The sequence below is a fragment of the Thunnus thynnus genome, chromosome 23 (genome assembly GCF_963924715.1).
Source record: "Thunnus thynnus chromosome 23, fThuThy2.1, whole genome shotgun sequence".
NCBI classification, from domain to species: Eukaryota; Metazoa; Chordata; class Actinopteri; order Scombriformes; family Scombridae; genus Thunnus; species Thunnus thynnus.
In genome coordinates, this window is record NC_089539.1 from 24523095 (window position 1) to 24549802 (window position 26708).

The 26708-nt window shown below is 39.1% G+C and overlaps 1 protein-coding gene and 1 long non-coding RNA gene across 2 annotated transcripts in view; both read right to left on the reverse strand.

Moving 5' to 3' along the window:
- The window catches only part of LOC137175968 (uncharacterized), a 65478-nt gene that overhangs the window by 16303 nt on the left and 22467 nt on the right, over positions 1-26708 (reverse strand). The gene's annotated exons all lie outside the window — the stretch shown is intronic.
- LOC137176088 (potassium voltage-gated channel subfamily A member 1) lies at positions 21853-24929 on the reverse strand. The gene has a single exon (XM_067582153.1). The coding sequence runs from the start codon at positions 24554-24556 to the stop codon at positions 22838-22840; it is 1719 nt and encodes a 572-aa protein (XP_067438254.1). The 5' UTR covers positions 24557-24929; the 3' UTR covers positions 21853-22837.

Sequence of the window (26708 nt, forward strand, 5' to 3'; positions counted from 1 at the left end):
ACAATACAGGGGCTGTACTAAAGCGACATACAGCCGTTATAAAGTTTTAACAAAGGAATGTCACATGGCACTTTTCCTGTTTTTGTTGACTTTGTGAGCGACCAGCGTGTCGGAGAGCAACAGTGTCTTTGACTGACATTAGCCGACCGGCTGAGTGTCGGTGTTGTGGACAGACGGTGTGTTGTTAGCAGTGGTATTGAAGAGTAACAACCAAACTAGCATCTAACAGGGACATAGGTGATATTTGCAGGTATGTTTACATGATGTTTAATGTGCTGCAGCTGAGCAGCTAATTAGCTATCTAGCCTGCTAACTGACATTAGCGGTGCACTTTTCTGAATGTTTGTTTGGTGGCTCGTTCAACCAGCAAAGGTGCAGGACAAGATGTTTTCATGTTTCTAAGTTAGATAAGAAGGAGGCTTTAGCAGGAAAGCTAATGTGGGTTGTTGTTGTTCAGAGTCTGTGGCTCTTGTGTTGTGTAGCAGGATGCAATCAGGCTCAGTGTGACCGTCTGCTCTGCAGATGATGGAGCAACACGTTATAGCTTTATGCAAGTTCTGATTTGTATTCCATGAAATAAATGCAAAAATAGGGGCTGTCATCACACCAAAAAAAGAAATAAAACTGGATCCAGATATTTTCTCAAAGGAGATCACAGTTATTTAGAGAGCAGCCCTGTAAGATGGAGCAGAAAAAAACCTGTATTTTACTTTCAGTCGGACTCGAAATAAGTCAATATTGCAGCAGTTGCAGTTATATCAGTTAATTCAGAGATATGATGTTACACAAGACAAGAAAGACGCTGTGATGTTTGACACTGATCAGGACAGACTGTGAGCTGGAAAAGATCCGCCTCAATTTGACCTTTGGTCAAAGTGAATTCATTACGCAGCCCTGTTGTACAGTGTACATCCAGTCCTTCCTAAACCATAAATTTGGGTGGACGTTGAGCCGCCCCGGAGGCATCACACAGGCCTCAGGGCCAACTTCATGTATCTGTCATCTCTCCAAAAAGCTCCAGCCTCTCATCTCAGCTGCCTGCGTGACTGCTTCACTGTTCACAGAACTATCTGATGAAGACATGCTGATGGTTGTAACATCAATTACTGCACCTTACTGAAAGCTTTATTTATAACCATCTGCTAAATATCTCATGCTGTACATCACATCATCCTGCCTGTTGATGCATCGATCCCTCTGCTATGTTCTACTGAAAACCTTTAGACAACCTGTCTCTGACAAAGTATACATACAGTATATCATACAAAAAACATCATTTCTGCATTCAACATTTTTTCCAGTTCTGGAAATGTGACGTTCTTATACTGCAAAAAATTCACAGGTAAGTGGTCAGTGGACTTCTCGTTCAACTTCTTTCTTTCTTTCTTTCTTGTGAGATGTTAGTTAGTTCAATAATTTATAGACGAGAGATCACAAGACAAAAGGTTGGGAATTACTGGGTTACAGTTAGGGAATGATGGTGATTTTAATTAAAAGTAGGAAAAGTCAACGTGTGCTTTGAATCAGTGTTGACTTTATCTGTTTTTAAGAAAGGCCAACATCTTTTCTTAAATTAACCAAACCATAAAAACATTCATCATGCTGTAGTTCAAACAAATAATGCGATATGTTGACAGTAAACAGTTTTAGAGCTGCAACGGTTAGTCGATTAGTTGCAAACTATTAAATTAATTGCCAACTATTTTGATAATCGTTTTGAATCATTCTTTCAGAAAAATAGTCCAAAGTCTCTGATTCCAGTTTCTCAAATGTGAATATTTTCTGTGTTTCAGTAATCAACATTTTACAGCATTTTATACACTAAACAACTAATCGATTAATCAAGAAAATGATAGACACCTGAATCAACATCTTAACATTTGGCAGATATATTAAAAATAACGTTTCCTCCTTATGTTGATAAAAAACATAATCCATTATATTTCCTATAAAACATATTTGTTGATGCAAATTAGTTATTTATGAACGGAGACGGGGCTGTTCAGAGTGATAATGAAACTAAACAGAAGTGATGGATGTGGATTCATGTAAAATAATATAAAATAAGTTATGAAATAAAATTTGTTGATGCAGAGCCTTTATTAAAGAGTCAAACAGCAAAGCAATAAACAGCTTATCACCAAAAAAATATGTGGATTCTCACTGTAATAAAAATGAAATTATTTTCTTGCCAAAATATTTTGTTAGAATCACAACCTTGATAAAGCCTTGCACCCCATCTGCTCATTTATGTAATTTAAATTAATTTACATTATTGACTTTATTGGCTATCAATCAGACCTTTTCATGTCTTGCTTTCACTTCTCCAGTGAGGTAAATTTCCAGTAAGATGTATTTCATTCTCACCTACAAACACTTATTCTGATTTTTATTATTAATATTATCTTATTCTATTTAAGCAGAATCCTCTTGCCCACCACACTGTCTCTTTTGTGCTTTGTCTCCTCCTGTGCATGCATTACTTAACAGTTCAAACTGACCTCTGATCTGTCTGTATATTTTCAGCCTGCTCAGACAGACGGTTTGCAGCTCGACGCTCGGCCTCGCTGGCTATTTCTGCAGTGTGAAGCGATGCACGCTGACCTTTATGTTCCCACTGTTGTTTGGAGAAAATGAGCAGCCTGCTGCATTATGTAAACACAACACGTTTGCATGTTACTTTTAGCACTAAAAGATCTCCATCTGACTGTCTTATTTGTGATTGTATAGGAAATGTCGTCTTTTCTTTACTGATCTGCAACCTTTATCTTTAAACTGGGGCATGATATTATAGGTTAAAACAATTTTTAGTGTAGATTATATTTTAGAATCAGATGTATTTCAGCAGTTTTGGTCACGACAGTCGGTGTTGCTTCTGAAAGCAGAGAAAAAGAATCAAATAAGCAGAAAACAGGGAAAAAAGAGGCATCAGTCGAATGTATCTAACCAGACTGACTGAATACAACGCTTCCACATGAGCGGCTGCTGCCATCACTTCTGCATCATCTGCTTTAAATGCAGCGACCTAACTGTCTGCCAGAGGGCCCCACAGCACCTACACTGCTGCTGCTGCTGCTGATGATGATGATGATGAAAGTGATGATGATGATGATGATGACATCCCACAATGATGCTACTTACAGCTAATAAGACATCCAACCCACAGAAGCCGATTTTGGGTCCAATAATATCTTCAAAACAAGGAAACGTCTCTGAATCGTGTAACTGGTTTATTGAAAGTATTTTTTAATAGCTTGTTTAATTAATTTTATCATGGCATAAATACAAATGTGGCATTAATTACAGCTAATTATCTGAAGGTGGTCAGTGGTAGAAGAGGTACTCAGATCCTTTACTTAAATAAAAGTACCAATACAACAATGTTAAAATACTCCATTACAAGTAAAAGTCCTGCATGAAAAATCCTCCTACAGTAAAAGTACATAAGTATTATGAGCTTGATGTAGTTAAAGTATTGCAGTAAAAGTACATAAGTATTATGAACTTGATGTAGTTAAAGTATTGCAGTAAAAGTAGTGGTTTGGTCCCTCTGACTGATATATTATTATATATGACATCATTAGATTATTAATAGTGAAGCATCAGTGTTAGAGCAGCATGTTACTGTTGTAGCTGCTGGAGGTGGAGCTAGTTTACACTACTTTATATACAGTTAGCTAGTTTAGTCCAGTGGTTCCCAACCTAGGGGTCGGGCCCCTCCAAAGGGTCAGCAGATAAATCTGAGGGGTGGTGAGATGATTAATGGGAGAGGAAAGAAGAAAAAACAAAGTTCTGATACACAAATCTGTTTTCAGTTTTTGGACTTTTTCTCTAATCTTTGATTTTTGCTGAAATATTGGATCATTTGAACATTTATTGAAATGAAAGCATGTGAGAAGTTTAGAGGGAAAAATCACTATTTGGTGGAGCTGTTAACAACTCATAGACATGTGAAATGTGACCCCGACTACACACTGCTTTTTGTAAGACGTCAAAAGACAAAAAGGTTGGAAACCACTGGTTTCATCTTTAACAATGTGTTGTATTTTAAAAGCTTGTTATATTATCCATTGTGTCAAATCTTCATCTGAAAAGTAACTAAAGCTGTCAAATAAATGTAGTGGAGTAGAAAGTACAATATTTCCCTCTGAAATGTAGAAAGTAGCATCACATGGAAATACTCAAGTAAAGTACAAGTACCTCATAATTGTACTTAAGTGCAGTATTTGAGTAAATGTACTGATTCACTTCCTACCACTGGTACGGGATGTGTGCTGCTAATACAGGACTCTGAGAGCTAAAAGATTAAAAGCTATTAGCGAGCTGTAGCCTTAATATGTTGCTCTCTGTTATTTGGGCAGCATAAAGATGAGGACACACCAGGACTTAAAAGGGCAGAATTTTGTGGCAAATTCATTTAACTCCAATGGAATCGCCACAATTAGTTGAATTAGTTTGCGTTGAGTTCAACTTTAGTGAACTTTGAAATGCGTATTTGTGCTGTTGACCAACAGCAAGCTGCCTCCACAGAGCTGTCATCTGACGGGACTGGAGAGTCCAAAGTGGAGGAAGCTATCGTAGCTTGTTAGCTCTGTTGTACTATTCACTTTTATTTAATCTCCTTTATTGGAATAAAACTGTTCTACAAAAGAAAGTTATGAGACAGGAGTCAAAGGTAGAAATATGCCTTTTGAATAAACTATGTGAAGTCATTGTCCTGTTAGCAACTAAGCTAACAAACTGACAAGCTTGGACAGATTTATTTATCTTCTTCAATAACTTTTTGTTTAATGAAAAGATGTACAAGGGGAAAGTAAACAGAACAGTAGAGAGAAAATAGAGTGAAGCTGCAGGAACCATTGTGATTAACTAGCGCTAGCTGGACTTAGCAGTTAGCTCAGCAGTTAACCAACAAGCCCTGAGTGGTCACTATGTCACCAAACCTCTGAACCTATTTCACATGTGAGTGAGAGAATGTCACTTTATATATTTAGCAGTTTAATAAAGTATTATATACAGAAACAAAATAAATACAGCACTTTATAACCAAAACCAACAAAAATTTGAAATATCATCTTGTATCTCTTGAAAAGTTCTATATAAGTAAAATTATAGTAGTATTATTATAAAAGGAAACAAGATGTAACTTTTATAAATTATAGTATTTAAAAAATGATCATGACATCACAGAATATAAGGTGTAAAAGTATGTTGTATAGTGCAGGAAATATGTCACACACCATTTGTAGGATGTTTGATGGGCGACTTTCTCTGTGAATGAAATAATTTCTGTCATACAGCTTAAATGGACGAGTCCACGAGTCCTGACCAACAGTCAGGAGCCCAAATGAACATTAAAGCTGTTTTTCTTGCTGTAATCATTCCTCCTGTTCATACTGACCATTAGAAGATCCCTTCATAATGACCTTACAATGGAAGTGATGGAGGACAAAATCCACAGTCCTCCTTCTGTGTAAAAATGTATTTCAAAGTTTATCTGAAACTAATATGAAACTTCAGCGTCCAAATGAGTCAAATCAAGTAGATATCTTTCAACGTTACAGTCTTTTTAGTGCCAAAGTTCCTCTTTTTGTTACTATACTTCCACCTGCAGCTCAACAGGGAAACACTGTCCGAGGAAACACAAAGAGGGAATTTGATGCTAAAAAGACTGTAAATGTGTCAGATATCCACTTGATATGACTAACTCAGACTGATGAAGCTGAATAGAAGCTTCACACAGACTTTTAAATGACTGTGTGGACACACTGTGGATTTTGGCCTCCATCACTTCCATTGAAAACACATTTGAAGGATCTTTTAATATCCAGTATGAACAGGAGGAATGATTACAGCGAGGAAAACCTCTTTCACTGTTACTATGGACACCTGACTGCTGGTTTAAGACACAACTGGAACTATTGTGAAGCTACCCTTTAATACTATCTTATTAGATCTATATCATAACACATGTGGGCGATAATTAAAGTGCAACATCCACCAACCATGAACAGCCGGGGACCCTTGTTACATATCATTCCCGATCTCTCTCTCTCTCTTGTTTTTTCATTTTTTATTTAACCAGATAAAATCCCATTGAGGTTTTCTGTCAACTGTCCACTTGATAATAAAGGTGTTAAAAAAACAGTTATTTTCTGTGTTTATGTTTTATGAAAACATACTGAGCCATGACTCCAACACCAAACTACGTACCGCACTGTGGATTATAAGATACACAAAAACAGACCTGCTCAAGAGCTGTTACTTCAGGATGAGTCAGTGTGGTATTAAAGTGGAGGTGATTTTACTGTGCGTGTGTGTGTGTGTGTGTGTGTGTGTTTGAGGCACAATTAGATGTCGAGCCTCCCCTCTGTTTGGTTTGATGCTCACAATAAAGGAAACAGCAGCCGAATTTATCCAGGAAGGAGATGGCAGCGGAGGGCGGGAACACTGAGAGGGTTTAATTAGCATTCTCAGTGGAGTTTACATATATTTGATTAATTCAAGCCTTCACAATGCTTTCCATTTTAAAGATAACTGCTCTTCTCTGAGGCTAAACAATTAGGTTATATAAGCTCATCTGAGTCTTACATTTCCATGTCACAGACCTCGAGCCAGCTGAGCAGCTCGGCTGAAAACCCTTAATTATCACACGCCAATGAGGCAATCATTCTCTATTTACTCGTGCGCTCACTTCTGCACACACGGCTCCAGTTAATGACCCAGCACAGCCCAGGTTTAAAATAACCTACGTGAGGTTGTAGGGAACTTCTCGCTGCCATTTTGATTAGACTCTTTTAGATAATTATGTAAGCGTTCACTATAAAGGACGACAAATGTGTTTAAGGCTTGTCATGCTTGACACACACAGTGTCTTTGTGTACTCTGCTGGTATTGCAAAGTCCATTTGTGTTTAGTTACTGGTGTACAATGAAGTTCACAGCAATCTTAAAATGGCTCTGCACTTTCAGGCTCACATCATTTTATTATTATTTCAAGTTATGTTTAATTTCTTTCTCTAAAAACAACCCGGAATGGGTTATTTTATATTGGAAATCAGATTAAAAAACAAACAATTAAAAAAAACAGATGAAAATTATATACTACAAAATATGTAGCTTATTTGCTTCCGTGCCGAGAGTTAGATGAGGAGATTGATACCACTCTCATGTCTGTACAGTAAATATGAAGCTACAGCCAGTTAGCTTAGTTTAGCATAAAGACTAGAAACAGGGGGAAACAGCTAGCCTGGCTCTGTAAAAAGGTTACAAAAATACAACAAAATGTGTGGACACGAGTCCAGGAATTTACTGCACATAAAGCCACATAAAAGTGCAACTTGTCATTTTTAACCGGTGTATTAATGAGTTTTTTAGAGGTGCTGGTTGGTGGATTTTGTAGCCGTGTCCTCCTTGTTTTCAGTATATATGCTAATTATTGTTTATTCTTAAAGCAATCTAAGGGACTTTAAATTATTTAATGAGTACATTTTGAAAATTGTAAGAACAGCATCACTACGGTAAGGATGGTGTTAATATTGTCTGTTACTTTACATCACTTATTGCATATTATAATACGTGTGATAAGTTGTAGCTTCATCGTAGACCTTAAATGACTCGATATTAAATCGTAATTTTCCAATACACTGTTGGGAGGCCTTTTTGACATTTGTGTTAATCAATACAATTTCAGTTATTATTACTTAGATCAAATCTGGCACATATGTGTCAGTTTGTTTGAAATCGTGTTCATTTTTGCCCTAATTTTGAACGTATATACTAACATTTCCTTAGTTGTCCCCATCTGTGGTGTAATTTACAGTTTACAGTGCACACACTTCAACTGCTTTCATCTCTAACGCTTCAACCGTTACTTAAACTACACAAGACCTGACAATCCTACTGCCTACTGGGTTTAACCTTGAGGCGAAAATTACAAATACAGTCGGAGATTACGCTTCAACTGACACTTCAACTCCTTTCACACTTCAACTGCTTTTAAACTGCAACTCCCATACAACATTTCAAACGTAAAGAATTCACATTTTAACACGTTTTAACCTGTTCATGGTGTTAAAACCTGCAACTTTAAGCATAAGTACACTTAAAAATAGTCTAGAAAGTTCAACCTTTTCCAGTTTTATGTACTATGTGAACATCATGAGACACTGGAGAAATATGGGCAGAATTACTGTCAGACTAAAACATATTTAGCTGCATATAAACATAAGTCATAGAGATAAAGTCGCCTGTGGACATGAGCTGTGATGAATACCTTTGCTCTTCTGCCTACGACTGTACCTCCATACAGAAGATTGGTTCTTATGCAACCGCAGGCTTAAATTCTGCCCATCAGCAGCAGAGATTACAGTCAGCGAATGTGATGGACAGAAGTGCCGAAATCTGAGGAGGAAAGGAGATTTCTGTGTGGTGGACTTTACATTAAGCCTGCATTTTAAAACAATATGTTTTTACTCACATAAAGCTGAAAATACAAATATAATTTGTCACTTTTTAACAAAAGTCAACGGTCAAAGACACACAGTGTTTTTTGGGGGTTTTTTTTCTCTGTGTTCAGTTTCACTTACATCTCTTTGTTTCTATTCTAGTTCAGTATTCGTTCTCCTGTGAAGCTTCATGGTGACTCAGCTGTGGGTGATGAAGGTGACTGTGGCCTTCAGAGAAAACACCTGGATGTGTTTGAGGATTTAACAGCAGCTTTGTGTATTTGCCTTTGGCTCATTGTTGCTTTCTAGATTTCAAAAGAATATCCAAGTTCGCCATATGCATTCGTGTTTATTTTTAAAAATAATTAAAAATCTAATAATACAAAAACCCAAATAAAAATATTGTAAAAATACAATTTGCATGGTATTTATTTACTATTTTTAATTAGAGGTGCTGATTCATGTATTCTCTCCATGTTTCTCTTAATTTTCTGTTACATGAGAGAATTTCCAAGCTGTGAATATTATGATGATGAAAAAAATATTTATTTTTTTTTGCAACCCAGTATCCCGAGGACTTTGGACAACTGGACAACTCTGCAACACAACGTTTATGTCCAAAGCTGATGTTCAGTGCCAGTGCTGGAAGTAATCTGCCCTTTGAGCAGAAATATACTTTAACCAGACTCACATATTGTACAAAACTATTTAGGAAACACTAGAGCTGAATGTTCCAAAATGTTGTATTTGAGTAGTAAAATTCATATTTTATTTCATATCTATGGGTTAACTTTTGGACATCATGTCACGTTAATCAATGTACTCCATTACCAACACAGAAAAAGCTGCACATTTTATTTTGCAATTTAAATTGTGACAGTTTATCAAGGCTGCCCTTTTAAACGCTGATGACTCGAATCATCAAGTAGAAGACGAGTCAAATCTCATTTTGTCAGTCAAATCACTGCACTCTGTTTTTCTTGTTTCTTTTTGTCATGGCTCATCTTGTCATTAGGTTACGTTTTGTTTTTTTTCTTTTCCATTAGTCTTGCATTTGCACCTGTTTTATTTTGGTATTTAAGTCTCCTCTCGTTTCAGATCCACTTCCTGCCCTTGTGTGTTTCCCGCTCCTGTCTTCGTCATGATCCCCTAACGTCATCCACCTGTGTCTCATTACCCTCGCTCCCCTTGTGTATTTAGTCTATGTGATCTCTGCTCCCTGTGCCAGTTCGTCTTAGCCTTCTTAGCAAGCGTTCCAGCATTATTATTCCAGTTATTGACCTCTAGTGTTTTTTTGATCTGTCTTTTGACTCTGCCTTAGCTCAGTCCTTTTTGTCTTGTTGCCTTTTTCTGACTGCCTGCCCGTGTACCGAACCTGCAAGTAAAGACTTTGTTTTTTGGAACTGTTTGTTTGAGTCGTGCGTTTGGGTCTAGCACTGGTGTACCAGACACCCCTTGTCACTTTTTAGCTGGATCATAGTACAAACAGCGACACAGAATGTCAGCACAACAGGCTATAAACTTACAAACCGAGTCTTGTCTCAAAATAACTACAAAAACGACTGTGATGGAAGTCTAGAAGGGTGATGGAAACAGAAATCTGCGCAACGTGAACCCAGTCGCCTCACAGGGTGAGACAGTGATAGACGGTGATAAACAGATGGTTCATCCAATCACCTGCCAAGTATGTTTGCAAAGTGCCTTTTCCAAACAGTTTCCGAGGACGACTTCTCCGACGGTTCTGTGTAACAAACCATCTGGCCTTCCTTGTCAAAACCTGCAGCCTACATTACCCACAATGCAACTAAACCATCAACAGTTCAAACGGAGATTCAGGTGTGCTATGCTAGCAGCAACAGCTAATTTTCAAACTTGTAGTCTTTAGCCCCAACCAACGCTGACTTAAGTGACATCACTTGAGGCAGTTTATCAGATTTCACACAGCTCCCTCTGAAGACACAAAAGGCTTTGTGTTACTTTTTACACAGAGCACACCTGGAAACAATAACCATGAATCTAATAATAGAGGTGGCAGATCAGAAAACCTGCGTCATTTCGGAGGTCTAAGCCTTTTCTGGAAGGCACTAACAAATAATGTTATCCTGCCGATAGGGGAGCAGGTTCAGAAAACACCACTGACACTGTTAATTATGTCATTTAAAAGATATAATTTATCTGTCTAGGGAAGGTTACAATAGTTGGTTCCATTTTAGATCTGGTTCCTGATCTACAAAATACCTCTTACGGAGCCTTTAATCTCTTCTCACTGCATTTTCATTGGTAAAGATCAATGGAAAACATAAAGGTCAAAAGTTACTGTGTTCTCTGCAGCTGGTGTCTGTATTCAATCAAAGATTGTTTGTGAGCAAATAGACACATCACTCTGTAACCCCACTATGGATAATGTTCAATAGCATTTTATCAAATCTAAATCCTTTTGAATCCCTCATCAGATCTGAAGTTCACCTTTCAACATTTGCAGTGATTAAAGTCTAAGTTGACTCTAACTTTCAGATGTCTAATCAGCTTTTGTTGTCTAAGAAGCAGAATTTTTAATGTTCAGAACCTGAAAATGATCTGAGCAGCATCATAAATTAAATGTATCTGACGCATTGAGCTTGACCTGACTCCAAATACTGAAGCTCCTGATTCACATGTTGATCTGTGTGTGTCTTAAACCAGCAGTCAGGTGTCCATAGTAACAGTGAAAGAGGTTTTCCTCGCTGTAATCATTCCTCCTGTTCATACTGGATATTAAAAGATCCTTCAAATGTGCTTTCAATGGAAGTGAAAGAGGCCAAAATCCACAGTGTGTCCACACAGTCATTTAAAAGTCTGTGTGAAGCTTCTATTCAGCTTCAGCAGTCTGAGTTAGTCATATCAAGTGGATATCTGACACATTTACAGTCTTTTTAGCATCAAATTCCCTCTTTGTGTTTCCTCGGACAGTGTTTCCCTGTTGAGCTGCAGGTGGAAGTATAGTAACAAAAAGAGGAACTTTGGCACTAAAAAGACTGTAACGTTGAAAGATATCTACTTGATTTGACTCATTTGGACGCTGAAGCTTCATATTAGCTTCAGATCAACTTTGAAATACATTTTTACACAGAAGGAGGACTGTGGATTTTGTCCTTCATCACTTCCATTGTAAGGTCATTATGAAGGGATCTTCTAATGGTCAGTATGAACAGGAGGACTGATTACAGCAAGAAAAACATTTTTAACTGTTCATTTGGGCTCCTGACTGTAGTTTTAAGACACACTTGAAAAATTGTGAACCCGTCCATAAAAGGCACATATTCAGCTTTTTGTGATTTTCAGTTATTTATATCCTGTTATGATGTCGGATGTTAAACATGATCAAAGCTCCAAAACTTGAGGTGAACTTATGTAGAAATGCTGCCTGTAAGTCAAAAGTCAGGGCTTCAACCTGCTCTGAACGCTTCGTTTGCAACGTTTTTTTCTATCTTGCTGACAAGTTGACGTCAGATCGTCACACATGCCCATAAACAGCCGTCTGTTCCATAGCCTTAGTTGCTAAGGTGGTTGCTAAGGTTTTTCCATGAGTTGTTTGTGTTGTCCACTCTCATATTTCGGAGTGGATTCCCGCTTAAATATGTTCAGATGTACTTGAGAATTTGACATTTTGAGTAAAGAACAAGAAAAAGTGAAATCTTGCTACTATAGTTTATTTCATGGTTTGTTGACGTAGCCTCCCAAGCCACCAGACGTCAGCCGTGACACAGCTTCCTGAAGCTGACCAATCAAACAGAGTGGGCTCATCAGGAGGCGGGCCTTAAAGAGACAGGAGCTAAAACGGCCTGTTTCAGACAGAGGCTGAACTGAGGGGCTGCATAAAGGACCAGTAGAAGATAAATAAGGAGTTTTTTGAACTGTGAATCATGCAAAAATATTCCAGTAGAGCCCCAGAATAAAAATATAGAGCTGGAAATGTGTTGAATAGGTCCCCTTTAAAGTGAGAGATTCTTAAAGTGATGTGAGGCGAGTCTGCAATCTGTTGGTCCCTGAGTGGATGAGTTATTGGATTTGAATTCTTTCAAATACTATCCAACCCCATGACTTCTATCCAAAAGCGAATTCAGAGAAAGACTGTGGAAGTGGAAAAATACTGTTTTCTCTGGAGTCATCGCCTGTCATTCACACTGTTAGCCAGGACGAGCTCAGCCCCATCTTTGCTCTCTCACGGCTTTCTGACTTTTTTTGAACAGCAGCAGAGGTTGCAGCTGAGGACTGCCACTGTGTGTGTGTGTGTGTGTGTGTGTGTGTGTGTGTGTGTGTGTGTGTGTTATGTAACTTCCTCATTGCATTGTCTCTCCTGCTTCCAGCGCTTTCCCAGCCTGTGCAGAGCGGAGCATGGGTTAGGAGTCAGGAGGCTGCAGATAGAAGCTCACACTACTCTCCTCACCCTCAATGTATTCACAAAACGCCTCGTCTCTGCCTTCGTATTAACCAGCTCGAAGGTTCCTCAGTGTCAAAACCATCAGTCATCTGTCTGCAGCCGAGCTACACTGTCACGTATTTACTTTTCACAGTCATGTTTTAATAATACTAATGATGGCTGATGGGTTTGTGTGGTAACAGCAGTGTAATTAGTTGTCCTGCAGAAACTACTCAGCAATATCTCATCTCGTGCTCCACTGTCACGCAAAGCATTAGACGCCCCCGGATTAAATGCATTTATGAGGGTAAAAATAGAAACATGATAATGCATCACATGTAAATAGTGTACTTCTTATGTGTGTTTATTTGTATGAATGGTTGGAAACTGCGTTGGCCCAAGATTACAGAAAATACACAGTGAGCAGTTTGGATTAGTCAAGGATACTCTCTCAGTAAAATGAGATGTCAATCATTCTGACAGCTACGACTGGATATTTTTGTCAACATGCAAAGTTTTTTAATCTCTTTCAAGTTTTTTTGAGGGCAAAGCTTCACTCAGGCTCAAATCCAGCCATCACACCAACATGAGGCGTTCAAGGACGGACAACGAATGATGGAAAAATCTTTTAAAAATCAAATTTGAATATATGAAAGAGGTATGACATATAGGTATGACAATTTATCGATGAATCATTTATAAAGCAAAAACATCAAATATCAGCTGCTTTCAGCTTCTTAAATGTAATGTTTTGCTTGTTTTCTCTGTATTATATTGATGTAAATTTAATAATTTGGGGTTTTGGACGGACTATCAGACAAAACAAGACATTTGGAGATGTCACCTTTGAGTCTTTCACTATTTTCTAACATTTATAGACTTGATTAATTGGAAAAACAATCAGGAGATTGGTCAATAATGAAAATAATCTGCCCTAATGTTATACACACACAGTAAATAGTCATTTAATTCTAATTACCCAAGTTTTATAAGTATATATAGTATATAGAGAGTTGTAGGTCGCTCTAATCATTCCTCCTCTCCATACTAGCCGTCGAGAGATCCCTTTAAAGTGCAACTACGCTGTAAGAAATAGTCCCTGTTTTCAGCAGATAATTTTACTCATCATACAAGAGAAAGCACAGGTGTTACATTAAAGTTTGAGAAGGTAATAACAAGGCTCAGAAAGTGAGCCAGCATGTGCTGTACGAGGAGCCTGAAACTGACGCAGCTAGATGGAGTTCAGCCAACATTCATTTTATTATTTACACTTTGACTCCTGTAATACTTTAAAATGTCTTAGTGTCTCAGCAACAGTAGACGACTGTTATGTGCTGTATATCTAATATAAATATGTGTGTACAAATACATGATACTGATAAGATTGGCAGTTATAGTTTTGGCCTTTGTTTTGTTGTTGTTTGTTTGTTTTTTTTCTTTCCTTTATTTATTTTTTGCTTTTTTTTCTCTTCGGGGTATAAGGGATGGGTACGGGCTATATTTAAGACAAGTGTTCTTCAAGCTTTGTGTTTGTCCCTTTTCAACAGCTCCATAAAGAAATGGTTCTCCCAACTTAACCTGACTGACCTCACCCCGATCAGACAGCTTTGAACTGGAACAAACATCTTTGTTTTTTGGACTGTTGGTCAGACACAACCAAGGCATTTAATATCATCAGTTTGGGCTTTGGACAATTTCTGGTTCACTATTTTCTAACATTTTTCAGACCAGCATGTTGTCCCTGAAGTTTCAGAACTGGTCCTTTAGCTTCAGACTCTGAGTCAGTGCTGTTTCTGTTTTATATCTTGTGTTTAAAGAAAAGCATTTTCATCCTCTCAGACTTCTGCTGTGCTGTAAACACTTCTGTTTGTGGGAACTGGGGTTGTATTTGAATGCATTATCACGTGATTTTTGAACATATTGTTGCACAGCATGACAGAACACACTGACTAACTTAGTTGGTCATCAAGAAAAGTACACAATGTCCTGATGTCATTGCTGAGGGGAGTCCTTGTACTCAAGAGTGTGTTTCATGTTTATGTCCACAAACATTGAGTCAAATGTCCAAAATCAACGACTGTAACAGTAACAGTCTTGACTGCGAGCCAGGCCTTATCGCCCCACATCAGCGGCCGACCTCACTAATGCTCTTGTGGCTTTATAGCAGCAGATTAATGCTCATAGTTTTGGAATAACATATTCAACATTCACATATGGGTGTATTATTTATGTGTCCATATACTTTTGGCCATGTAGTGTAACCACTGTATCACTGTCACATCTCCACCTTTTCCCCATTGTTTGGTTTTATCAGACTAAACTGCTCTACAACATCAATTAGCCAGATATAACCGAGCCGTCCACAAGCACTGGGACGCCGTCCAATAGTCATAAATTCTGGCAGAGCCGTGGCTGCCCTGTAATCTGGTGAACTGGCGGCCGATCTGCAGATCCCAATTAAGGGAAGCCGTATGCTGCTGGCGGCCGACGGCTGCAGCTCGACCAACACTGCCAAGGAGGAAACTAACTCAAGTACTGATGACTGTTTGTTTTTCATCAGAAAGTACGTTTTCTTATCACTTATTGGATATTGGGCATTTACAGGGGATTTATCTGATATCAGCCAGTCAGTGTCATCCACAGATACATGAAAACAACCTGGAAAATCGGATTTCCTTCTATAATTCTTCTTAAGAGCTAATCATTTATACAAGAATAAATTACTCTTGAAAGAGTCAGACAGAAAGATTGATAGTTTCAGAGTTTTGATCTCCTAACAATGTCCAGATGTCCTCTGGCAACAACTTTAATTAGATAAAACAACTTTCAGTGAATCTAGAGATTTTCCCTTTTTGTGTCTTTAGGTTCATAGTTCAGTTGAATTGGTCTTAAATTAATTAAAGCAACAGTTAAATATTTTTTTTTAAATCTTCTTGTTCTGTCTTTTCTGGACAGATGTTTCAGATGGATAACAGTTTCATCTCTGTGCGTCCAGTACAGAAATAGGTGTTTTTCCTAGCTTAGCACAAAGACTGGAAGAAGGAGGAATCTGCTAGCTTAGCTCCATCAAAAGAGAAAAAATATCCAAAGCTGTGGAGTTATTTGTTAACCAACCGCAGCTCTGATAAAATACACATCATGACAACTTATGAAAATGTCTGATTTACAGTACAGAGATAGCACAAAGACTGGAAGTAGGGGGGAAACTGCTACATGGTGTAGCCAGAAAACTAACTAGCATAATCTGTGTTTATAGCTCGATTATGTTATGGTAGCTCCACTGTTAGCATATCCAACATTAAACGAGCTGTGTAGTTGTTTGTAACTAACCAGTGTTATAACTGGACATCTCTAGCCTAGCTTAGCAAAAAGACTGAGAACAGGGGGAAACTGCTAGCTTCCTTCAAAAGTGAAAAAATCCACCTTCCAGCAACACAGTGACAGGAACTCTGTCATCTCTTTAATACAAATAAGTTGCACTTAAGCGATATTTGCTTTTAAACATGTTTGTGCAAAGGAAACCACATTTAAAGGAATTCCTCAGAGCATCAACATCCACTTGAGAATAAAGCCTTTTCCAAATGTAAATGTGTGCAATTAAATGTTTTAAAAGAAAATCACAAGAGAAATACTAAGATATTTAGTTAAGATACAAATAAGCACTAGTGCTGAGAAGTTTGTGAACAAACTATATTGTAAAAAACATAATTTAGTCCTATTACACATACGCCTTCACAGTTGATGCTGCTGTCACGTCAAGTCATATTTGTGGGTTGTGATTGTGAACATTTGGCTTTGTTGACGTTCACATTGCCTTTAGCCACTATTGACATACATACACTTTCACATCTGCCACTCCTTCAGTTTCCACTCAAGAATGAAAACCAAGATGTAAAATGTAAAAAGAGGAAATTAGAAAATCTATCACTGGTGTTGACACATATTACAGCCTCCCTGTGAATGTTTTTTTTTTTAAGCAGACAAACAAGCAGAAGTCCTTAACAAACAACCAGAAATGTGCATTATGCTGCAGCAGCAACACAAACCAGAGGAGATGGCGATGGAGGCTGTAATTACTGAGTGAAATCAAATGAAAGTAATAAAAGATGCAGGCTAACATGTACATTGGCTTTTGGTTGACTGCATCCAGATGCTGCACTGCTGGCAGTGTGTCAGCGTAGGTGAGGCCACGTGGATGTGCAGGACAGATTTTTGTCCTGCAGCTCTCTGCTCACTGACACAAGCTCAACACAACAGAGATGCTAAAAGACTTTTTCTTTGTGCAAAAAGCAACCGTTTTCTTGGTCATAAAGTCCACATGCTGTGGCAAGTGGGGGGAAAAATTTAATAAACAAAAATGTTATGTAATCTAACGGGATTCAGGCAGCGAGGGGACCTGGATGGCTCACAAAAATCAGCAGAAGAGCCCCTGAAATGATTAAAGGCAGGAGGAGAGAGCTGATGGATGATGAGGTCAGCAAAAGCCGCGCCAAGTTGATTTAGCAGGAAAATTACTTTTTTTTTTTTTATTTGAGATGCCTGAAAATTTGGATTTACATCTACAAAGTGACACAATTCTGCCTTATTTTGAAAGCCTAATAAAAGCCTAAAGTACACTGAAGTGCCGACGATGCTTACATGAAGGGGGACAATAGAGTCAGAGCACTGGCCAAAACTACATGGACACCCATGTCCACATACTGTACTTTCAAATATGTTTGCTCTGGGTCTGGTTTTGATGGTTTGATCAAAGACCCTTATTTCCAGTGAAGGAAAATCTTGAAGTCTAACTGAAGTCACACTTAAGCATCCTCTTTCCAGTCAAAACTAGTGTCAACATGTTTTTTTAAAACCTATTGTTAATAGTTCTGCAATATTAGAACGAAGAAAAAAGATCTTATCAGAAGTACCAGAAATGCTCATTTTTTTCTCAGCCGGCTGGAGGGGCGTGTCGGTGTCTGTGTTTGATTGACAGCAGTTGGACAAGTGAGTCAGTGTCTGTGTTTGATTGACAGCAGTTGGAGGGGCGTGTCGGCGTCTGTGTTTGATTGACAGCAGCTGGAGGGGCGTGTCGGCGTCTGTGTTTGATTGACAGCAGCTGGAGGGGCGTGTCGGCGTCTGTGTTTGATTGACAGCAGCTGGAGGGGTGTGTTGGCGTCTGTGTTTGATTGACAGCAGCTGGACGAGCGTGTCGGTGTCTGTGATTGATTGACAGCAGCTGGACGAGCGTGTTGGTGTCTGTGTTTGATTGACAGCAGCTGGACGGGCTTGTCAGTGTCTATGTTTGATTGACAGCAGTTGGACAAGCGTGTCCGTGTCTGTGTTTGATTGACAGCAGCTGGACGAGCGTGTTGGTGTCTGTGTTTGATTGACAGCAGCTGGACGGGCTTGTCAGTGTCTATGTTTGATTGACAGCAGTTGGACAAGCGTGTCGGTGTCTGTGTTTGATTGACAGCAGTTGGACGGGTGTGTCTGTGTCTGTCTTTAATTGACAGCCAGTTAGCAGGATACGGATGGAGACAAAGTAAACAAACTGCTGTAGCTACGCTAGCTAGCTAGCTAAATTGGACAGACGATGTGTTGTTATCAGTGGTACTGAAGAATAAACCAGCATCTAGCGGGTTATGCAGGTATGTTTACATGCTGTTTAATGTGCTTCAGCTGAGCAGCTATCTAGCCTTCTAACTGACAGTAACAGTGAGTATTTATTTGATGGCTCGTTCAACAAGCTAAGCTACAGGACAAGACGTGTGTTCATGTTTGTAAGTTAGATAAGAAGAAGACTTTAGCAGGAAAGCTAACGTGGGTTGTTGTTCAGAGTCTGTGGCTCTTGTGTTGTGTAGCAGGATGCTATCAGGCTCAGTGAGACCATCTGCTCTGCCTGCGATAGAACGACACGTTATTTCTATAGTCAAGATGTGATTTGCTGTATGGAAAGAAGCTATGTAAACGGATGATGGAATTGTATTTAATTGGAATAATGCAAAACTTGGGGGCGCCATTATGAAATCAAAGAATTTAAATTTCTCCCTTTTGGTATCTGATTTTTTTCTCAAAGGAGAACAGATGACAAGATATGTTGCCGTAGAAGATGAGGTTCAACTGATAAATTATCCACTGATTCACTTGAGGTAATTTATCAGATTTCACACAGCTCTCTCTGGAGCCACAAAAGCTCTTTATACTACTTTTTCGCATATGCATTAGTACTCTCCAACACCTGGAAACACACTGATGTGTAAAATCAGTGGAGTTCACTTATAAAGATGCTCCGATTCCACCTCTGAGTTCTTTGAGGTCTCTCAGGACAAAAGTGCAGGAGGCACCCAGCTGCTTCAGAGATAACACCCAGAGTAACAGCCTACATGCCTGCAGACTCCATCTGTTGACTGCAGTTTTTAACCAACCTTAAAAAATAAAAATAAAAAACATTCTCACATCCACCTTCCACAGTGTGAGGTGGGAGTCGTCCATGAACCGAGTTACACAGAGCTATGAATGATTACCGGCTTTGTTCTCTACTAAGTTCACTGTGCTCATTTTTCTCTATTTTCATTTATAAAACGTTCTTGTTGTTCTTGTGCATTGCAAAAAAAAGCCTACACACACACACACACTCTCTCTCTCATCCCTCTGTGATGCTACAGTAAAGCTCATTGTAATCTGCTCTGAAAGATTTCCAACTTGTCATCCAGTCAAACAGGTCAAACTCAGCCTTCATTTTTTTGTTCAAACTCCCGCTGCTTGCTGCCACAGTCTGGGTCACTTTTAGTAAAACGTTTGAGAGGAAGATGTTGAAATAAACTGTTTATAGCCTGAAACCAAACCCACCGTGTGTCGAGGATTAATGTTTAGCTTGAGGACTGTAAACTTTAACTAATCCAACAGTGATTTTAGACCGTGGGCTGTGAGAGTAGGAAGAATCATAATGAATCAGAAATCTTACAGGGGGGAGGTTCAGTGTTTTATGTTTATTTAGTTGACTGAAGAATGTTAAAGAAACCCAGACCTCCAAAAATAAATAAATATATCTAAGATGAATTCTCTTTTTGACTGAATACTAATCGAGCGGAAACAATGAGTTGATTAACTGATTTGTCAGTTAGTCGATGGTCAGATAATTAAATATTCTTTAGTTTTATTTTCTCCACTGTGAAGATTTCCTGCTTTTCTCTTTTTTTATATAATTGTACATTGAATATATTTGGTTTTGGACTGTTGGTTGGACAAAACAACATTGGAAGACGTCACCACTGAGTTCACATTTTATAGACTAAATAATTAGTTGGTAATGAAAATAATTACACATTTGCGCACCTATAAATATATTTTTGTTCTTCTGTATATCAGACGTAGTTGCATTTGTGATCTGTGTTTGTGCTTCACATATTTACTTGCAAAAATATGTGAGAGATTACACTTGAAATTTAAGCCTCTCAAATATATTTCTATTTTTTAAGAGTTTTGAGCTCTAAAGTACGACATTTAACTTGGTTGTTATTAGACAGTGGAGGAAATTTTTAGACTTTCACAAGTGTACGGGGCTTTTTTTGTGTTTGTTTTTGTATTTTTTTTTACAAGTGCAACTGTGATACACAAGCACAGATAAAATTATTACACAAATTTAATATAAATGTACAATTACATTAAAATTTAAAGTTACATCACTATTTACACATATGTTGCCTGATAAATAACAATAAATGTCAGAACAGAAAAGTTAAATGTTTCAGGAAGAGTTTAAAAGTTTCCAAGGTCGTGAATGAACTTTTAAGCTAGCATGCACAACAAGTCCTCAAAATACTCAGGAAAAAGGGAAATTTGAATGAAATCTACAATTCCATGACAACTGAACGATCGCTATCTGCTGATGAAGAACATGTGATGTGACTGAAAGCACCAGAACAGCTGAATGGACCTCATGGTGAAATTATTTTGTCAAATGCTTACAGTTATTTAGAAAGTGTCTCCAGTGCATAGTTTAGCCACCAGAGGACTGTGATGTTTATCTTTCATCTGTAAAATTTTCCCTTCATTCAGTACAGTATAAATAGTTTACTATACTAAATATATAGTATGCACTATTTATTGGTTTCTGTCCATACTGTAGAAATCATAGCTTCACTGCAGACATCATCATGTATGTAGTTGTGTTTATTTTGTATATATAACAGTAATATCCCCTCCTACTATCAATACCATGTTGGTTTATCATTCATTCTGTACATTTGTTTATATTGATATGTACCTATACACACTTTTGCTGCTGTTTATACTATCTGGATAGATGCTAAACTGCATTTTATGTATTGGTACTTAGTGTGTGCAATGACATTAACATTTGAATCCAATCTAATATCTTGGTCATAATATTTTTAATAACCAAACCTGTAAGAACTTCTTGTTAAAAAATATTTATGTTTATGAAAAAAATGAATATTGGACAATATACTTTTGTCAAAATTGGCCTCAAAAATCTAGGATGAGTCAGGCTGCAGTAGGTAGTGTAGTGCTGATTCGATTAGTCGGTCAACTTAAAATGTATTGCCAACTATTTTGATAATCAAATAATCATTTAGGTCAACAAAAATGCCAAATATTCTCTGGTTTGAGGTTCTCAAATTGTGAGAATATGTTGCTTTTCTCTGTTTTATATCACTCCAAATTCATTTTCTTCTGGTTTTGGACCATTGGTCGAACAAAAGAAGACATGTGAAGACGTCACTTTTGGCTTTAAGCAGTTCTAACAGGCACCTTTAGTGTTTCCTGACATTTTTGTAGATTAATCTACAATGAAAATAATGGGTGGTAGCTGTCATAGTGTAGATGTTAAATAATTCAGTATAGAACACAAACATGCAGATTTAATTTTGTGACAAATGTTACTCCATACAGTGAGGAGCCATGTCTGTGGTGCTGAAAGAACAGCTCCTCACTGAACAGAGTAACATTTATGACAAAACTGCTTCTCATCTGCACAAATCTGATCGATCACTGAGAGGTTCCATCACATAAAAACACATTATAAACCCAGAATATGTTTTTTAAAAAGAAACAATCACATATTATTGCTCTGTGACACTAACCTGGTATCTGTGTTGCTTGATCTCTCCAGATGGTCTCTGCGCTGTCCTCTTTTTCTTGGCTATCATTCCCTCAGTTACTTCCATGTTATGTCCTTTTTTTTTTTAATTCAAAATGTTCTTTAGTTTATTTAATTTCAATAACAAGGCTGTTTGTTCAGCATGTAAAAATCTTCTCTTTAGGTCCTCTGAGAGCGAATCAACTCTCACTTAGAAAAAGGAAAGAACTCACTTCTTTGACAGAACCTGAGTGGAGGGAACAGGTGTCTGCATCTCAAAAAATAGTTATTTTTTCTCCAAAACTATAATAACACCATAATCCAATTCATAAATAGTAGGCCTGTGGGAAATATGTACACATTTGCTGATGCATTAATGCAACTTTTCAGCGTAAACATAATGACTAAATATAGGGTAGGTATGAAAAATAAAATTTGGCTTTTTTCTTTTGTTGCACTACTGAATATGGACTGTTTCCTACATTATGTACAAGAGTCTGGTTGGTCCTGTTAATCCTCTCGTGATGTCAAGTAATTATTCCAAGTCCTGCTTGTCCTTGATTATCTGTAGCATAGGCTGGATGTCCTATTTCCCCCCACACTAATTCATCCATGAGTTTGATGTAGTTTTGTAGGTGTTCCTACTTTAAAGGGCCACTGTGTTGCATCACATGCACTGTGTGTTTGTTCATAACTCCTCAGTTTTTTCTAACGGATGTGCTTACCAGATGAGGGGGATTAAAATGTGCTTTTTATAAATCAACCCCCGTCGCTCTTAAAACTTTTCAGGATTGCAATGTGTTGATCCTCCGACTGCTATGTGCAAAGACTTAAGAGCCCATTAATGGGGGTTTATTCTACACAACTATGGGCTCTAACAGTTAAAGAGGTGAAGAAGTAGAACACTGGACTACAGGTCCGTCTCCCGTGTGTCCAAGCAGAAAGCGTAAAGGGATCTTTTGAAGTCAATGCTGCTGTTCGCTTTGATATTCGCCTTCTCCACCGAAGCGCCCGCGTCGTTGTTCTCCACATCCTGAGACTTGTTGGATGATTTACTCCCTTTGCGTTTCAGTTCCGGGCTGTCTCGGCCACAATTGGGCTCGTCCTTCAGGGAGGACTGGTCCTGGTCCGTCTCTCGGTGGTAGAAGTAGTTGAAGTTTGATACGATGACCGGCACCGGCAGCGCGATGGTGAGCACGCCAGCGATGGCGCACAGAGAGCCCACGATCTTCCCCCCGACGGTCACCGGCCTCATGTCGCCGTAGCCCACGGTTGTCATGGTGACCACGGCCCACCAGAAGGCATCGGGGATGCTGGAGAAGTGAGACTCCGGTTCGTCCGCCTCTGCGAAGTACACGGCGCTGGAGAAGAGGATGACTCCAATGAAGAGGAAGAAGATGAGCAGGCCGAGCTCCCGCATGCTGGCTTTCAGCGTCTGACCCAGGATCTGCAGCCCCTTGGAGTGCCTGGAGAGCTTGAAGATCCGGAAGACGCGGACCAGGCGGATGACTCGCAGGATGGCCAGAGACATGGCCTGCTGGCCGTTCTGGTGCTCCTGACCCTGCTGCTCCGCCAGCTCCGTGCCCACTGTGATGAAGTAAGGCATGATGGACATGATGTCGATGATGTTCATGATGGTCTTGGAGAACTCCGACTTGCTGGGGCACGCGAAGAAGCGCACGAACAGCTCGAAAGTGAACCAAATGACGCATGTGGTCTCTATGATGAAGAAGGGGTCTGTGAAGGTGAGGGACGGCCGGGGCGCGGTGCTGTTGTCCAGCCGGCTGGTGACCGGTAGCTCCCTCTCATCCCTGAACTCTGGCAGCGTCTCCAGGCAGAAGGTGATGATGGATATGGTGATAACGATCACGGACACGATGGCGATGCCCCGGGCCGGACTGGAGCTCTCCGGATACTCGAATATAAGCCAGACCTGTTTCTGGAACTCATTCTGAGGCAGCGGCTTCTCTTCCTCTTTTATAAAGCCCTCATCCTCACGGAACCTCTCCATGGCCTCCTCCCCCAGCTGATAAAACCTAATCTCATCTGCAAACACATCGATTGACACATTGACAGGTCTCCGGATCTTCCCTCCGGACTGATAAAAGTATAAAATCCCGTCAAAACTCGGTCTGTTGCGGTCGAAAAAGTACTCGTTCCGGAGCGGGTCGAAGTATTTTATCCTCTTCGCGGGGTCTCCCAGTAAAGTGTCCGGGAACTGGTTCAGGGTGCCCAGCTGGGTCTCGTACCTCAGCCCAGCGATGTTGATGAGCACCCTCTCGTTGCTTTCCGTGTCCATGTCCATGTCCAGCATGTCCTCGTCGAACAGATGGGGACTGTGGTCCGCGCGTAAAAGCGCATCCATGGCGTTCTCGCTGCAGCTGAAAGTGTTGTTCATGTCGTTGATTTTCCAGGAGCTCTGCTGCTGAAGCGGCTGCTGCTGATGATGATGATGAGGACTCCCCCGGGTGTTCAGCTCTTTACTGAAGTCCTCTCCAAGTCCAGTTTGAACGAAACCCGACTGAGGGACATCCAGCGCGTTCCGGCAGCTCTCCTCGGCATTGTTGCCTCCACCGCCGCCGCTCCCTTTAGCGCCGCCGTTCTCAAAACTCACCAAGGCTATCTCCATTCCGCAGCCATCAACAGTTAATGTGTCAGAAACAGAAGAGACTTGTTGAGCAGAAACGCAAGCATCCTCTCCGATATAAGTTCACAAATAACGTGCTGCTGATGGATACGGAGCGGGTGAAATCACGGCCGGTGCTCCTGCAGCCGCAGCTCCTCTTTACGTGTATTCATGTGTTGTTGCTGTTGTTGTTGTTGTTAAGGCTTTAAGCCGCCGCTGCTCTGGATGAAGTAAATATTAAAACCACAAGAGAAGAGGAGAAGAAGAAGACCCGGATGAGAGAGAGTAGGCTGTAATGATTATTCCTGACGTCAAAAGTGCTGTTCAGACCGTTTAGCTGCCTCTGAAAATGTCTGTGGGTGTGAGACAAGCTGTCATCCTCTCTCTCTCTCTCTCTCTCTCTCTCTCTCTCTCTCTCTCTCTCTCTCTCTCTCTCTCTCTCTCTCTCTCTCTCTCTCTAGGGGCGGGGACGCGCTCAGTTATTGTGGCTTTACGATAACAAAGTGCGCGCACATGGTCCCATCGTCACACTGTGGTCTGATGGGTTCTCAAGTGTAATTTTCATTCGTTTAGATAGACAAAATATCAGTGGTGGAAGAAGTTTTGAGATGTTTTACTTGTGAAAATGTAGCAAAACCACAGTATAAAAATACTCTATTATGAGTAAATACAAAACATTGTATTTAAAATCTTATTTTCATTTTCCAGGTGACTCTGTAACATCTGTCCAGAGACTACAAATGAAAAACAGCCTCTTAGCTAACTCTGCTTTTACAGCAATGTTTATTAATGTACACTGTGCTTGTTAAATAAACCAATAAATAAATAAATAAAAGTATTGCATTCAAATACATAAGTATATGTATTAGTTGCAAAATTTACTTAAAGTATCAATAAAGTAATTGTTATGCAAAATGGCCCCACTCAGTGTTATAAAAAAGAAAAAGGATTGAATTGTATATAGATAAATTGTATTTTATATATATTTTACTTTGTGCATTTTATATATATATATTTTTTTTTTAAATATGTAATTATTTTCTTTTCTTACATATAGCCTATAAACATTATATACAAACACAAATACATACTTATAATCAATATATAATAATATAATAATATTGTTTGTGAATTAACAATAATCCATATCAATAAATACAATAAATTAATAATAAATATGAAATGTAGTAGAGTGGAAGTATCCTCAAGTACCTCAAAACTGTACTTAAGTTCAGTACTTGTAAGTAAATGTACTTTGTTACCTCCCACCACTGCAAAATAACATAACACCCCCCTCCCCTTCCAAACATACGGTGGACGCGAAACTCACTAAAAGTGCAAAAGGCCCTCTCTACAGCCAGTATTTGTCCATTCTGGGCTACTGTAGAAACATGGCAGTGCAACATGGTGGCCTCTGTGGAAGAGGACCCCCTCCTTGTCTACTACGGATGTGCCTGAATACAAATATGTTATTCAGCAAAGCACAATTAGTGTTTGGGTTTTTTTACGAATATTTGTGTCATACAAATATTTTTAAAATTATTTGTCTTCGGGAAAGAAAACGTCAAATACCAGCGCACAGATCAGTTACATCACTATCTCAGTGTCTCTCCTCTGCTCCGCTGTGACGTCTATCAGCAGGTCTCAACAAGGGGAGTCACATCCACCTGCAACATGACGCACATTGCCTAATTTGGACATCACTCCCGGATTTGGGGGTGTTCCCCAGAGATAAAGCTGAGCTACTGACGCAAGCAAAGTGCTCCCAAGGGACTCTCCATAACCTGTTGTTCCTCTTCTCCTTTCCACAAAGTTAATGTTGTAAAAAATAGGCAATAAATGAAAAGTGTAAAGCAAGAATCACCTTTTAAGTTCTTCCCTACACGTAACACGCTGTGCTGTCTCTATATAAATAGATCTAGATCTAGGTCTATGATCTGGGAGACTCCAGTTCAAGACCCGTTGTGGGGACCTCCTTCATAAGGTAGTTTATTCATAAACACTTAAGCCTCTTTCCACTTCAACAAATACAGATACAAATACAAATACTGGGCTCTCTGCACATCCCTACTATATAGATATAAAGGTTCATTCTACGGTAACGAAAACACAATGATTCTTATTTTCAGGTGATTATACACTAATTAAAACATGC